The sequence below is a fragment of the Terrapene carolina genome, unplaced genomic scaffold (assembly GCF_002925995.2).
Source record: "Terrapene carolina triunguis isolate 2854851 unplaced genomic scaffold, T_m_triunguis-2.0 Scaffold706, whole genome shotgun sequence".
NCBI classification, from domain to species: domain Eukaryota; kingdom Metazoa; phylum Chordata; order Testudines; family Emydidae; genus Terrapene; species Terrapene triunguis.
Genome location: NW_020665057.1, coordinates 3,533,264 through 3,549,675, shown reverse-complemented (window position 1 = coordinate 3,549,675; position 16,412 = coordinate 3,533,264). Strand labels below are relative to the sequence as shown.

At 40.6% G+C, this 16,412-nt stretch overlaps 1 protein-coding gene across 5 annotated transcripts in view; it reads left to right on the top strand.

The window, feature by feature from the left end:
- The window catches only part of TBCK (TBC1 domain containing kinase), a 180,116-nt gene that overhangs the window by 68,357 nt on the left and 95,347 nt on the right, over window positions 1-16,412 (top strand). For 4 of the 5 annotated variants that reach the window (XM_024206568.3, XM_024206570.3, XM_024206567.3 and 1 more), the window contains exons 14-20: window positions 77-206; window positions 1,232-1,330; window positions 4,204-4,266; window positions 5,151-5,277; window positions 5,981-6,031; window positions 9,049-9,132; window positions 15,128-15,213. In XM_024206568.3, coding sequence (XP_024062336.1) covers window positions 77-206; window positions 1,232-1,330; window positions 4,204-4,266; window positions 5,151-5,277; window positions 5,981-6,031; window positions 9,049-9,132; window positions 15,128-15,213 — 640 coding nt within the window. The remainder of the gene's footprint in view (window positions 1-76; window positions 207-1,231; window positions 1,331-4,203; window positions 4,267-5,150; window positions 5,278-5,980; window positions 6,032-9,048; window positions 9,133-15,127; window positions 15,214-16,412) is intronic. The other variant, XM_024206571.3, reaches the window with a different exon arrangement.

The window sequence follows — 16,412 nt, the reverse complement described above, 5'->3', positions numbered from 1 at the left end:
TACATTCTTCTTTTTACATCTAATTGCATTTATTGTTATTTAGCCAGTCTTCACTGCCTTTCTCACTCTATTCCAGGCAGTCAAATTTACCCCATTCAAACAGTAATAATGAGCTATCTGCAGCGGCCAATCTTCCTCTGATCATCCGAGAGAGGGACACAGAGTACCAGCTACACAGAATTGTTCTGTTTGACAGGCTACTGAAGGTATGGAGCTTTAACAGTACTGCAATAATCTCAGTTATACATTAATTGAATGGATTAATTGATTCAGTTAATTAATTAGAGATTTCTAAAGAACTAAGCAATTGCAAGTGCAAGCAGAGAAGTGAGAGAGTAAGGAGAGAGGAAAATAGAAGAGAACTAGGTGCAGAAGTGAATCCAAGAGAAGAGGGAAAATAGGAGTTAGGAGAAACTGCAAAAAGAAGAGGCAATTATAGAAATCCCTACAATAAGAAAGGCCTTAAAAATAGAAATAAAATCTGAGTCATTATTATTAACACAGTTGCATATGAGAGAGGACATTGAAGCATCTCATATATTTTCTAACAGCAGTGGGCAGTGCACACAGCTACCGAATTAAATGTGAGTGGTGTAGCCTCAGATAGGACAGTAACACTTTTGCATTGCACATTCTGGACTGAACACTCTTCTTGCACATTCAAACAGTACTAGTCTGTACTGTGGTATCACTGTGCGGGGAGAGAGGTTTATTCGTATGGCATGGTATTTTGAATTTTCTCAGTAATATGATTGTACACATTTTCATGTGGCACGTGTGTGTAAGAATACACATAAGTACTCATGAGATAAGTGATGGGTTCATTCTGATTTTTTTTTATACATTGTAATAAGTATTGCACTAACTCTGAGACGTTTTTTAAAAAGTCAGGTACATATACTATGAAAAAAAATACTTAATGCAGAAGAAATTAGAAACTGCAGACATTACTTATATTTAAACCTTTCAAATGTAACAAAACGTGAAAGGCACTTTCTTTCCTGTAAAAAGGATGTTGGACTGGATTATCTGAAGCAATAAAAGTAAATGATTAATCCTTGTCTTTTAGAGATGATTGCACCTCTTTTAGATTGTAAAATTTATATACATTAATTAAGTGTAAGCAGATTTACTATGTTTGACTCCAGTGGTGGAGAAATTTTTCCTAAAGGAAGGATCTTGCTGGTTTCAAGAAAGAAGTGTGTTTCATTTATTTATTTATTTATTGCAGGCTTATCCATACAAAAAAAATCAAGTCTGGAAGGAAGCCAGAGTTGACATTCCTCCACTTATGAGAGGTTTAACCTGGGCTGCCCTGCTGGGGGTTGAGGTAAGAGTAAGAGAAAGTATGATTCACACTAATTAGGGAAGGATGAAGATTAGATAGGTACATTTTGTACTATTTGGAACAATGAAGTGAGAATAATATTTGAAACTATGTGAATAAATACAATGTTGGGGCAATTTTTGCTTCACTTCATGATTTCCGTTCTATAAAGCCAAGGAATGTTGAACTTGCCTGGGTTTCAGTTCATTTTTGACTTTTCCAAAAAAGATAAGTGCCTAGGCATCCTTGGCAATATTTAAAAATGCCACTGCTATTTAACAACAATATATTATTATTATTATAACTCCAACAAATACACTTAGCAATCCCCTCCCCAATCAACAAGGGCTAGAAAAAAATAAAGACTCGGAGGAAAAAAATCTCCTTTCCATCCCACTCTGATCTTCCAGGGTGTAATTCAGACCAGTGAAGGGTTGTCACTATTTGCCGTGCAACCTGGGGTGCCTTCAATGCTTCTCTGCTGGAGCTCTCAATGTAGGCCATTCACAAACGGCATGCAGGTCATATCCTGAGTGTCTATGTATATCCACAGTCCTGGTCCAGCAGCTCTGATCCCAGCAGCCTGTCAGCAAACACCAGCCACAGTCTGGCTTCTAGCAGCCTTGGTTACTACTTGCAGGGTGACCCCACCGTACTCCCAGGCCTGGATTTTCCACAAAAAACATGTTTTGTGCACTGTGCAAACGTCTTCTGGACAGTCCAGATATATTAGGTCTGTTGCTCTTTTAAGGTAAGATAAGATCCCATGGGAAGCAAGTTTAAGGGGAAAAACAGTTCAAGAGAGTTGGCAGTTTTTCAAAGAGACATTATTAAGTGCACAAAAGCAAACTATCCCACTGTGTAGGAAAGATAGGAAGTATGGCAAGGGACCACGCTGGCTTAACCAGGAGATCTTTAATGATCTGAAACTGAAAAAAGAGTCCTACAAAAAGTGGAAAATAGGTCAAATTACAAAGGGTGAATATAAACAAATAACACAGATATGTAGGGACAAAATTAGAAAGGCACAAAATGAGATTAAACCAGCTAGTGATATAAAGGGTAACAAGAAAACATTCTACAAAGACATTAGAAGCAAGAGGAAGACCAAGGGTAGGGTAGGTCTGTTATTCAGTGGGGGTTGGGAGGGGGAACAATAATACAAAATGTGGAAATGGCAGAAGTGCTAAATGACTTTTTTTGTTTGTTTTCACCAAAAAGTTTGGTAGCAATTGGACATCTAACTTAATGAATGACAGTGAAAATGAGGTAGACTCAGGCTAAAATAAGGAAAGAACAAGTTAGAAATTACCTAGACAAGTTAGATGTCTTCAAGTCACCAGGGCCTGATGAAATACATCCTAGAATACTCAAGGAGCTGAGAGAGGAGATATCTGAACCATTAGCAGTTATCTTTGAAAAGTCATGGAAGACAGGATAGATTCTGAAAAGGGAAGTATAGTGCCAATCTATAAAAAGTGGAACGAGGACAACCTGGGGAATTACACACCTGTAACTTCTTAACTTCAGTACCCGGAAAGATAATGGAGCAAATAATTAAGCAATCAATTTGCAAACACCTGGACGATAATAAGGTGATAAGTAACAGTCAGCATGGATTTGTCATGAACAAATTGTGTCAAACCAACCTGATAGCTTTCTTTAACAGTGTAACAAGCCTTGTGGATGGGGGGGGGGGGGGGGGGGAGTGGTAGATGAGATCTATCGTGACTTTAGTAATGCTTTTGATATTGTCTCACATGACCGTCTCATAAATAAACAAGGGAAATTCAGCCTTGATGCAACTACTATAAGGTGAGTGCATAACTGGATGGAAAACCATTCCCAGAGAGTAATCAGTGGTTAACAATCAAGCTGGAAGGGCATATCGAGTGGGGTCCTGCATGGATCAGTTCTGGGTCCAGTTCTGTTCAATATCTTCATCAGTGATTTAGAGAATGGCATAGAGAGTACATTTATAAAGTTTGCGGACGATACCAAGCTGGGAGGGGTTGCAAATGCTTTGGCATTTAGGATTAAAATTTAAAATGATCTGGGAAAAGTGAAGAAATGGTCTGAAATAAATAGGTTGAAATTCAGTAAGGACAAATGCAAAGTACTCCACTTCGGAAGGAACAATCAGTTGCACACATACAAAATGGGAAATGACTGCCTAGGAAGGAGTACTGCGGAGAGGGATCTAGGGGTCATGGTGGATCACAAGCTAAATATGAGACAACAGTGCAAAAAAAGCAAACATCATTCTGGGATGTATTAGTAGGAGTGTTGTAAGCAAGACACGAGAAGTAATTCTGCTATAGTCTGCGCTGATTAGGCCTCAACTGGAGTATTGTGTCCAGTTCTGGGTGTCACATTTCAGGAAACATATGGACAAATTGGAGAAAGTCCAGAGAAGAGCAACAAAGATGATTAAAAGTGTAGAAAACATGATGTATGAGGGAATATTGGAAAAAATAGGTTTGTTTAGTCTGGAGAAGAAAAGACTGAGGGGGTGGTCATGATAACAGTTTTCCAGTACATAAAAGGTTGTTACAAGGAGGAGGGAGAAAACTTGTTCTCTTTAACCTCTGAGGATAGGACAAAAAGCATGGGAGATTTAGGTTGGACATTAGCAAAAACTTCCTAATTGTCAGGGTGGTTAAGCACTGGAATAAATTGCCTCGGGAAGTTGTGGAATCTCCATCTTTGGATGACAAACACCTGTTGGGCATGGTCTAGATAATACTTAGTCCTGCTGTGAGTGCAGGGGTCTGGACTAGAAGACCTTTTGAGGTCCCTTGTAGTCCTACATTTCTATGGTTCCTATATATTCTAAGGGCTTTTTGTTTATTTAACGTGTTCTTCTTACACTTTAGGGTGCCATTCAAACAAAATATGATGCCATTGATAAGGACACTCCAATTCCTACAGATAGACAAGTAAGATTCCTTTTTACTTTCAAGTACTGTCACTTAAGATAATGCCAAAGGTTTTTTCCTCCTATTAACTGTCAGTCAACTGTTTTACTGCAGCTGATGATTGTTATTTAATGTTAATGTTTTTTCTCCCAGTTTTGTAATATGCTTGTTCTGCACAAAGCAAATTGGAAGGCCACCAAAAACAAACAATAGTAACACAAATTTAACAAATACATACAATGAAATCTTGTATTTGAGTCAAAAACAATATTTTGAAACAACCAAAGGTAGAGCTGTCATAAACAACCTAGCAAATATTTAAAAAAAGAGTCACTCTCCCCTCAACACTTACTATGCACCTTGGAATTAGATTCTGAAAGACACACATCATCCCCAAATCCCATCAGCTTCAACTGACACTGAAGGCATGCAGTACTTGGCGGAAATGGGTTCCTGTTTAGTTAGGTTCTCCAAGAAGTCCTGTCAAATAGTAAATGGCTAACGTCCTACCAAATGGCTTTTCAACTAGCCCAAGAATTTTTTTTCATCGAATTGGGCCTTTTATTATAATAAAGAACTAAGTGACATTAGCATCCTGAGAGATGCAATTTGAGAGTTGAGCTAGAAATCAGTACAACAAAAAATGCCCTTTTTTATTTTTGAGGGGACAGGGCTGTATTTCAAAAGAATTCTTTTGTATTTTTAATCTGTGTGTGCAGCTCATGGAATGCTCCCTTTTCCCCCAGTTCTGTTTTTGAAGGTGAGGAAGAAAATGGATTATGTTTATGTTGGTGGTCTGACCTAAATGCCTTCGCTGCATTCCAGTTCTTTCAATGTTGTGGGATTTCTGTGGTGCCACCTCTAATATCCTTGTTCTCTTTTTTTTATGCTTGTCTGTATTGCAGATTGAGGTTGATATTCCTCGCTGTCATCAGTACGATGAGCTGCTGTCATCGCCAGAGGGTCATGCAAAGTTTAGACGGGTATTGAAGGCCTGGGTAGTTTCCCATCCTGATCTTGTGTACTGGCAAGGTGTGTTCAACATGTTAGTAAGTTTAACCATTCAGTTGGAAATCTGTACAAAAGGGAAGATTTACTTTAAAATATATAGACACTTCCTAAGTAGATCAAAACCAAACACACACGTTTCTTTTCTCTGCTGTTTCTTTTTTCTTGTTCAGGAGAATTTAAACTTGGATTCAATTGTTCATTTACAGCTGTCAGTGTAGAAATGTCTGGAGAATATATCTGTGGATTACTGAAAATTTAGTGTTCTTATACTTTCCATTCTATTTGTAATGTAAATTTGCCCCAGTTGTGTTTTATAGAAATTGATCTTTCGTCTTGCATTTTAGCATTCCTTAAACTTCATCCACTTTGTTTTTAAAATGTTCTGTTGGCTAATGTTACTTAGTGCAAAGTTAAAACTGCACTGAACAGTTATTAAGTTAGATTTTTTGGGGAGTAACTTGCTGGAGCATTCCTGAAAAATGTGACAAGGCTGGAAAAAGTCCAAATAATCTACTTAGTGCTGTACTTTCAGGTTTTAAAATATTTTTATTTGCCTGCAGTTTTCATAATGTACTATACGGAGAAAAAATAAGGGTAACATTACAGGTGTCTTAATCCATCTTAAATATGTAAGTCTCTCTGATAAATGAATACATTTATCTTATGTGTTATGATAGTGAAAGAGCAGCTTTTCATAGTTTCTTTGCATTTTTTCTTCCCTCAGGTCTTGATTCACTTTGTGCACCATTTCTGTACTTGAATTTTAACAATGAAGGTGAGTACCTTCTCTATAGAATAAAACCATATCTCCATCCACCTCATGTGCCCACGCATACAGTATGTACACACGTGCTATATATACCACATTATATATCACAAACAGGTATAAACAAGATTTCAGTGAGTTTTAACTACAAGGGAAGTTTGAAACTTCAGTTCTATTACTAAAAACGTTCAGAACAAATGGTCTGTCACCCAGTGCTAAATTTTCTTGAAGGATTTATTTTTAAATTAATTTTACTAAAAACTAATTACCAGATTCACTTGCAGATACTGAGAACATTTATTCTTCTTCGAGTGGTTGCAGATGTGTATTCCACTCAAGTGTGTGCATGACCAAAGAACTTTGTCTAGCAGTACTCATAGGGCTGCCTCTTGTGCCTTCTGGCCCCTTAGTCCTCCCCTGGCTATTTAAGATTGGTGTTACTCAGTTCCCTTTCACACCCCACGTTTGAGTCGGAGCATTCTGTGTGGTATTTACCTCACCTTTCTTTCTGTCCAGTATTTCTGGAATTTTGTGTACATAGTTAGTTAGCAGCTTAGTAGTACCACCTTAGGTTTTTCGTTAGTAATAGTAGTTAGCAGCGGTCTTTAGCCTGGTGGGATGCCCTCACCAGGTTTTAAACATTGCCCATCATGTGTGCTTACTGTGCCTGGGAGAGGGACACATTAATGCAAGTCGTTTAAATAAGAGAATGCAAGTGGTGAGGGGCTTGTTAAGCAACACCTTGTGGAGCAGGCCATGAGACCCGCTTCAGCACTGGTCACTCTGTCCAGTCCCACAGAACCCTTCGGAACCAACCTGAGACGTTGCTCCAGGCTTGAGGTCACTTTTCCTCTAATACAGGGATCGGCAACCTTTGGCACTCGGCCCACCAGGGTAAGCCAGTTTTAGCCAGCCAGCCCCTTCCTTCACCACCATCAAGCAAGCAGCCCGGAATGTACTGGTGGATCACTTCAGCAGATCCTTTTCCCCTCATCACAAGTGGTCCCTTCACCTAGAGGTCACCAGGTTCATCTTCAAAGGTGGGGGTCTCCCCAGTTAGACCTGTTTGCGACCAAGCAGAACAGGAAATGCCATCAGTTTTGCTCGCTATCTGGGCACAGCCCGGAATCCCTCTCCAACGCTTTCCTGCTCCTATGGACTGGTCGCCTGTTCTACGCTTTTCCGCCGATCCCTCTGGTTCACAACGTCTTCCTAAAAGTCAAGCAGGACAAGGTGAGAATTATTCTTATGGGCCTGGCATGGCCATGTCAACTCTGGTGCGGCATGCTCCTGGATCTGTTGGTAGTAACCCCTCTCTTGCTTCTACTCCGGCTGGACCCAATCTCACAAGACCACGGCTGACTGCTTCACCCGAACCTTGCGTCCCTGCACCTAACTGCATGAATGCTACGTGGCTAAACCCAGAAGAACAGGCCTATTCGAAACAGGTTAGGTAGCTCTTGCTAGGTAGTAGGAAGCCGTCCACACAGGTTACCTACCTGGCCAAGTAGAAGCGCTTTTCGATATGAGCATCTCAGTGAGCTCTCTCTCCACCTTGTTCTTCCCTTCAGTCTATCTTGGACTACTTGCTCCATTTAAAGCAGCAAGGCCTACCAGTGAGTGGCAGGTCAGTGTTCTCGCACAAGATGATGGTCCGTTTTCTCCAGGGGCTGGAGAGGTTCTATCCTCAGGTCCATGAGCTGATCCCTCTATGGAACTTAAACCTGGTTCTGTCAAGAGTCACGGGTCCTAGCTTTGAAACGCTAGCATCATGCCCCCTCTTTTTCTGTGAATGTTCTGTAGTGGAGCCTGGTTTCTACTCTCTTGATTCTAGCTTTCCTTAGCTCAAGTAAGATCCTACATGAAAACCAGATAGCTTAGTCTCAGTCCAGGTAAAACAAAGATTTGTTGGGAGACAGGAATTGAGAGGGATTGTGACTGCTCCATCCATTGACAGGATATATATACCCTTTGTCTTGGTGGTTCACAATCTTGATGGGCTTAGTGGGCCATCCCAGCCCCTGGATTCTTATGTCACTGCAGGATTCCAAAGCTGTCTCTCTCATATTCTGCTAGTTTAGAAGTTGTAACCTTTCCTGTCATTTGCAGACAGCAGTACAATATAGTCATTTCTTTGCCATTGATAGGACATAAGAAACCAATCAAGAGCAACTTTTATCAGTGCATAGTAAAAATAAACAGTTTAGCATTGGTAGTAAAGATTTGTTGTAGCAGTTGTTTGTGTTCTTGTAAGGCTTGAGGCCACAACCTAGATCACAATCCCATTTTGCTAGATGCTGTATGTACTGGAGAGAGCGAGGGAGACCAAACCACACAGGGCAGATGTTAGTCACATCACTTATTGTGCTTTTGGAAGGCACTCAGGTACTATGGTGGTGAGGGTGGAATAAAAATTTCTATACAATAGAAACAGTCTAACAATCAAAATTATAATTAGAAGAGGTAGAAAAAATGTTAGTCACTGAGATGAAGTGTCTTGTCCAGTGTCAAGAAGTCTGTGGCAGACTGTGTAATTGAATTCTGATCTCTTGAGTTTCAGTTCTGTGCCATAGCCACAAGATTATCCTTCATTCCTAAAGAATTCTTTAAAAAAATTCCATTGCAACTACAAGCACACCTTAGGTAGACAGATGTGGTCACTCAAGTTTTGGAACTTGGACAAATGTTAATGCCTATATTACAATAATTGATATGGGAACACTACTGATCTGAAAGTCCCAAATTTTTATACTTCACCTCAAAACCAATACATGGTAAAACTGAATGTATTTGGATTGTTCATTGCATAATCAGTAGCAATATCATATTTCTTGAGTAGCTTTAAAATATTTTTTAAAGGAAAAGTGTTGTTTTTCATGCATTTTACACTGTTAGTTACTATGTGTGCAGACTGATAACAAATCAGGTATAAATACTTCTTTAGTAATGAATGTTTTCCAGTGTACAGATGTTCCTTGTACACTCTACCTTCCTACCTAATGTTGCTTGTCCTAATTTTCTTTTAGCTCTTGCCTATGCCTGCATGTCTGCTTTTATTCCCAAGTACCTGTATAACTTCTTTTTGAAGGATAATTCTCATGTCATTCAAGGTAGGTTGGTGTTTGTTTCCCTTTTCTTCTAATAAGAGAGTTTATGGAGTAGTTATTTATGCTGTGTTTTCAGTAAATTTGTTTTTTCTTCAGTGGCTTTTTAATTGACAGAAGTAGAAGCATAATCTTTCAGCATTATAGAAATACCTACTTATACCTTCAAATATTAGAAGACCAGGGTAGTAAGTGAAGGAGCAACGGCAAAACCAAAACAAAAATAAGTAGGGAAGCGTGTGAAGATGAAAAACTAACCAACAAACAGAAGCAGCAGCAGCAAAAAAAATGCTTGTTGCTCTCTGAAGCAGTTTTAAGCAGGAACCAATCAATGTAATGAAATCAGAATCCTAAAAAGACTCCCTCTGCACTTCCTGTCATGGTGGTCTATCATTGAGGCAATCCAAAGCCACTTGATTGCAGACTGCCATTCCGCTTCAGAGCAGAAGGCGAGAGGAGCAGCAGATACCAGTGTGTTTAGAGAATACATTTACTTTAGTAGAGGGTCAAGAGTCTGAGGGGAGTGCCCTATGCTTACACTTAAAGTGCTACGGTGGCACAGCTGCAGTGCCTCAGGGAAGACACTTGCTACGACGGTAGGGATCATCCCCTCACTGTAGGTAATCCACCTTCCTGAAAGGTGGTGGCCCAGGTATATGGAACAATTCTTCTGTTGACTGAGTCCTGTCTACTCCGGAGGTTATGTTGGCTTAACTATGGCTATAGCTACACTAGAGAGCTTTCAGCGGCACAGCTGCATCTAGTGTCAATCTAGTATAGTCACTCTACACCGACAGGAGAGAGCTCTCCTGTCAGCTTAATTACTCCAGTGCCCATGAGCGGTGGTAGCTATGTCGGCGGGAGAAGCTCTCCTGCCAGCATAGCGTCATGCACACTGGCACTTAAATTGGCATATGTTAATAAATGGCTAATTCACACCACTGAATGATGTAACTTATGTCGACTTAAGCTGTAGTGTAGCCATGGCCTATATCTGTCAGGGTTGTAAATTTTTCACACTCCTGAGAGAACTAGCTATGTGAATGTAACTTTTCAACATAGATCAGTTGTATGACTGAGCTGAGGACAAGTCTTCCGGAGCCCTAAGGAAACTGCTTCATAGCTCCTGGTTGTTATTTCTTGGCCTCAATAGCCCTATAAGTAAATAGGTGGAGGGGTGGGCTGTCAGTTCCTTTTAACATGGAGACAAAGTGGAGAAGAAATTTGGGAGGATTAGGAAGCCTCCCAGAGAAGATTTGCTGAAGCCATCCTATCTGAATAACAAATTTAAAAACATAGAGGATCTTTACTTCAATCCACACTCTGATGTCCTTCTTGTCATCCTTTTCCCCATCACTAGCCCTTAAATGCCCACTTGACAGCAATTCTAACGTGCTGTTCGTAAGATTCATGAGTCAGAAGTGTGTCTTAATAGCTTGGTTAGGGCATTGTCTCTGTTGACCTAACAATGTTTTTTGTCTTGGGAGTCAAGTTGGCAGCTGTATGAAAAAGAACAGAACATTGTTCTGCAGAAACTTTAGTTTGAGCATAGAGGAAAATACTTTTGAAATCTCTCTTGCTTTTTTTTTTTTTTTTTGAGCAGAGGGGGGAGAGAGAGGGAAAATTAATGCTAAAAAGGTAGATGTTGTTAAACATGATACATAGCTTCACTTTTTCTCATTGGTTACTACGATTTGTACCTGTTTAACAAATAATAGATCTTGCTGAAATGCACCACATGCACTTATAATCCACAAATAAACGTTATTACAATACTTTCCCTGTATGTCTTCTACTGAGGAACAGCATTTATTTTCTCCCTTCATCTCCAAAAAGACATGGGAAAGTTCTTAGAAGGTCAACAAAAATGATTGGACATTAAGATTGGGATAGACGGTAATATGAGGAGAGACTAAAAGATTAGGACTAGATAGTTTGGAATGGAGATAAGTGAGAGGGGAGGTGTGATCAGGACACATGAAATAATGAATGGCATGGAGAAGGCCAGTCAGGAGCTATTCTGTTTGCACTCTATCATAATATAAAGGCAAAGGGGCACTTGATGAAACTAAAGGAGCATATTTTTAAAGAATAAAATCAACTGTTATTTTATACAATAAATAATTTGTCTGTGGAATTAACTGCTTTAGGCCTTTTTAAGGCCAGTAGCTTAGTGAGATTTTTTTTTTTTAAAGTTTGAGACAGTGATATGTAGAAGAATATCATTTGTAGTGTTGCTAACTAGGATATAATGAGAGTTCTTGATCTTCATGTGTCCAGGCCTGAAAAAATTACCGAAATGGGGATAGGAACATGGTTTGATATTGCATAAATAACTGTATTATGTGGTCTTTTCATCTTGCACTGCAGCATCTGGTCTGGGGATATTGGACTAGCTGGACTGTTGACTGTGGGTTCTGATTTGTTAGTTTCTAGCTGGTGGTGTTCAATGTCAACAAATTAATACAGTTTTAAAGGAAGGTTTTGTGATGGTTTGTTTAGTTTGGTGTGCTGAGCTCTTTCCTATTCCCTGGAGACTCTGTGAGGAACATGGCAGGATGGATCATGTCTGATTACATCACTGCAATTTTAGCACCTCACCCCTTAATGGAATAAAAATCTTTCCCAGTGCAGAAAGATGCAGCATATCTAATTTCTGAGCCTGCCCTAAGCAGTTAAAGCACAGTTTGTCAGATTTATCAGATGCATTTCCCCATATGAAGTAAGATGTAAGAGCAATTAAAGGTTTATAGCTATAGAATATCAAATTATGCCAAAGATTCATAACATAAAATTCCAGCCAACAGTGTTTGTCAGGACCTAAATGATACGTTTTCATGAAGGATTATGTGTCTTCAATAGACCCTTCATTAATCATCTAATCCCACACAATAATTATATTTTATGAGTCTGGCTACACAAATAAAAATGATATTTAACAAACTATAGTATATCTGTGCAGAACCACCAGAGGCACAGATTTCTTGTTTAAAAGGAAATGTTCTTGAGGGAAGTTAATGGTGAATCTGTTTTCATCAGCACACATCTGAATGTATGTGATTACTGGCTTTATATGGCTTGGTCTGCATTACCAGCTTATGTCAGTATAACTATGTTATCCATACCCCTGAGTGACATTATTATACCAACCTAACCCCTGGTGTAGACAGAGCTATGTCGACAGGGAGAAGCTCGCCCGTCGACATAGGTAGCGTCTTCACTAAGCAGAGGGTGCAGCTGTGCTACTGCAGTGCAATAAGTGTAGAAAAGCCCTGTACCTTACCCATGGTTGCTGGGTATTTTATTAACGCAAATGTGTGAGTACTGTGAATGTGGGGAAAGCTAAATTAAGCGTGGCTTGTCCAACCAGTTTATTTGGATAATACATGCATACAATGAGACTGGGGGCTTGTCTTCATTGCAGTATTAGCTCAAGATATAACTTGTGTTGCCCCTAACATGACTCCTGTTCATGCATAAAAATCTCTAGCTCAAGTTAAGTGGTACTTTAAACTTTAGCTAGCTGTTCTGTCAGAATATGAGAGTTAAAATTTGAGTGATGCTGACGCTAGTAATGCAGTGAGGATGCAGTTACGCTGTCTTAGTTTTCACTTCTTAAAAAGGTGTGATTTTTATGGCCAGATAACAAACACGTGATTGTTATCTTGTTGCAAAATCCTAAGTGGAGACAGGGGACTTGTGCCCAGGGCTACGAGGTCCAGATCCACGCCCTGATTGTGGGAGCTCTGGGCGCATGGGACCCTCACAACGAGCTGGTGCTGTGAGCGTGCAGTGTCGGTCGACGCTACGCCCGGCTCACGAGACAGCTCATGGTGTCCGACACCATCAGGTGGTCCAGAGACATCTACACGGAACACATCACAGGACACCGTCAGTTCCAGGTTGAGTAAGCGAGAATGCCGGTCAGGGAAATAACCCACTTCCTTCCTTCCCTGACGAACCAAGGGACGCACCCCACCCATGTACTTATTCACTACACCAATACTGACTTGGACTCTAAATACATTCTATGGGTGGCGTACCTGAGACCACTTATCCACTGATGTTTTAAAAAACTCCCGCACCCCAGTCTGGGTTATGTACTATTTATGTATCCTGTGAACCTTGTAACGCATACCTGTAATCCCTCATAACTCAAGCCTGACCCCAGATGTACAGTACCTTCCCCCTTAACTTGTGTAAATTTGATTTTAAACATTAGCTTCAATAAAAATATTCATGGCGAGGTAGATCGGTGAGGTCAGCATTATGCCTCCACCCCTCCCACCCCCACCCCCGAACTGTGATTAACCTCATGTAGTTTACTTCACTGTAAAACTGAAGTGCCTTGTATTCACTATGTTTTACAGTGGGATAGCTGATGCGCATTAGTTATCCTCTGGTAAAACGCACCTTTTTTTGGTCAGTGAAATCAAGCCCTATATTGCTAATCCAATCATTCTGTGCTGCTGATCCATTGTGCAGATCAAGGGTTGATTTGCAGTATGAGAACTCTCATTGGGACTAGGCTAACTCAGGGTGTTGACTGAATGAAGATAACTCAAGATAAAAGACAAGCCCTGATACCAGTATTTGTAAATGGAATGCTTGCAAATTAAGGAGGGAGCAGTTTGGGGACTTCCTAAGGCACTGTAGCAGCACTTACTGACCATTCACTTAAGAAGCTATTATTAAAGGGTGTCTGGCTATGACTCCTTGGCATGAAGAGATGCTGCCTTATAAGAGCCTTTGATGGAGGGACCTAGAAATCTCTGCCATTGGGGCAGGGTTATGCAGTGTTAGGCAGCAGCACTGTTTGGAAATTTGAGAACTTTGTGGAAGGGAAAGGGAAATGCAACCTGTCATGAAATTGCAAGGATAAAGTCTCTTGATTCTGATTCTAAGAAAGGCTCGACTTGCAGATAGGCAAATGAAATTGTGTGTAAGGGGGAGGAAGTGGAGAGAAGCCTTTAAGGGGGGGGATGAGCTTCCATTTTGGCTCCTCCGAAATTAAATGTGAATAATGATTAAGGCAATTGGGTTAAACTGTCCCTTTCAGCCTGATGTGTAGAACTGGAGATGCATTATTAAATCTGTCCTGTAATAATTCTTTTCCCTCCCCAGAAAGGAAAATAAAGAAGATAGGTGTTAATAAAGGGAGGAGAGGCTTAACACTTCAGTCCACATAATGATGTAAACAAGTTCACTTAGTAGCAAATACGTTTAGCATGGTGATATCTTTGTAGTTTTCAGTGCAAGTCAGTTCCTGGAAATTACTGGAAGAACCTGGTTCTAATTTACTTTAATCAGTGGGATATGCCCAAGGCCTACTTCATATTCATGCTGAAATATTTGCTATTTTTTAATTGTGTAATTTGCAAGTGTGTTACTTGCTGAGCACCAAACAAGTATTCCATTTGTTTTAGCTGTATCTGAATAGAAAAGGAAGTATGGAAAGCCCTAAGGGCTTATCTACATGTACAGTGCTGCACCGTTGTAGCGCTTAGTGAAGATGCTTCTTACACTGATGGGAGAACGTCTCCTGTTGGCGTAGATACTCCATCTCCTCGAGGGATGGTAGCTATGTTGACAGGAGAAGCTGGTCCTGTCTACATAGGCCTGTCTACATTGGGGGTAGGTCGGTATAACTATATCACTCAGGGGTATGGATTTTCCATACCCCTGAGCAACATAGTTATACCAGCATAAGTTCCTAGTGTTAGACCAAGCCTAAGTGTAGAGGGGATAGAAGCTGTGTACTGTTGAAGATGCACATAGTATAAACAGGGAGAGGAGAAAAAACTTAAAATGGCTTTTTAAAAACGTATTTAATCCTAATGGATAATATAATAGTTAAAATGGTGTTGTATGTATAAAGAAAAGCGCAAGCTTCATAATTAATACTGTTCCAGGTACATGTATTCCTTGTGTGTGAGTTAAGTGTGCAGTTGTGTTGTTCTCTTTTTTTTGGCAATGATCTTAAACATTGTTGTCATTTCAGAATACCTGACAGTGTTCTCCCAGATGATTGCATTCCATGACCCAGAGCTGAGTAACCATCTCAATGAAATTGGCTTTATTCCAGATGTAAGTGCTAAGGGTTCTTGTAAATGCTGTATAATGAAGCTAAAGAGGAGAAAAAAGGAAGAGAGGGTAATTCTAATAGGGTGTTTCTAAATTGTTGCTGACACAATGAAAGTTGCATATGGAAGAACTTTACCTCTGACACTGGAAGTTTGATGTGGACGCAGTGGCAAAATGAGGACAGGGACATGCATATAATTAAGTGTCAGGCTGCAACTTTTATTAAATTTTAACACAAGGGAGGCGCACTACCTGCCATCACCCATAATCTCTTGTACTAGGCATTTATTTAGCTCAAGTGGGCCGGGGGGGAGAGAGCTGCAGGACTCCTTACCATATAACCTGTAACTGGCACCAGGATTACAGGACTCCTTACCATACAACCCATAACACGAGGTAGGCTGTCTTCGCCCTAACCCCCAGAGGGGGACAGAGGGTGCAGCAGGGTGGGGACCTCAGCCAGTGAAGACCACAAGGTCTCACCTGTCACATGAGCCCAAAGCTCACCACAAAAATCCCAGGTCTTTCACCTCGTGGGAACTGTTCATTTTATTCTCTTAACTGCACTGGAAACTGGCCACAAGTTTCAGCAAATAAACAACTTCACCCCAGTACCTCAGTTAGGTACTAAGTGAGTTCCTACTTAACCCACTGTGGCTTTCAGGTGCTGCGAGGAAGGCAAAAACGTCATGGTCCTCCGCCAGTTGTCCCATGGGAGAAAAAATTCCTTCATAATCCCCTGAACAGGCAGTGGGATAGTCCCACAGCATGTGTCAGGCCAGGTTCCCATTCCTAGTTTGGGTGGGTAGAATGGTCCGCTTGAACTGAGACAGAAGATGCTCCATATGGTTCCTGCCTTGAGCTAAATTCTGCGAGCAGGGGAGTGCTGGCCAATCAGCATGCTTCTCCCCCTGGCCAGTGGGTGCTGGAGACTCCCAGGGTTGGAGCTATTTATTGTCCCTTGGCGAGTGTCTCCCTCCCTTTCTACTGGGACTGCTCCCCTTTCACCTCTGGCCCCTACCCATTGATTCTGGTGGGTGGCATTTCTCGAAGGGCTTATGATTAAGGCTAAGATTTTGTCATGGATATTTTTAGTAAAAGTCACGAACAGGTCATGGGCAATATAGACAAATTCACAGAAGCCCGTGACCAGTCCCTGACTTTTACTAAAATTATCCATGATACAATGGGAAGGGACTGGG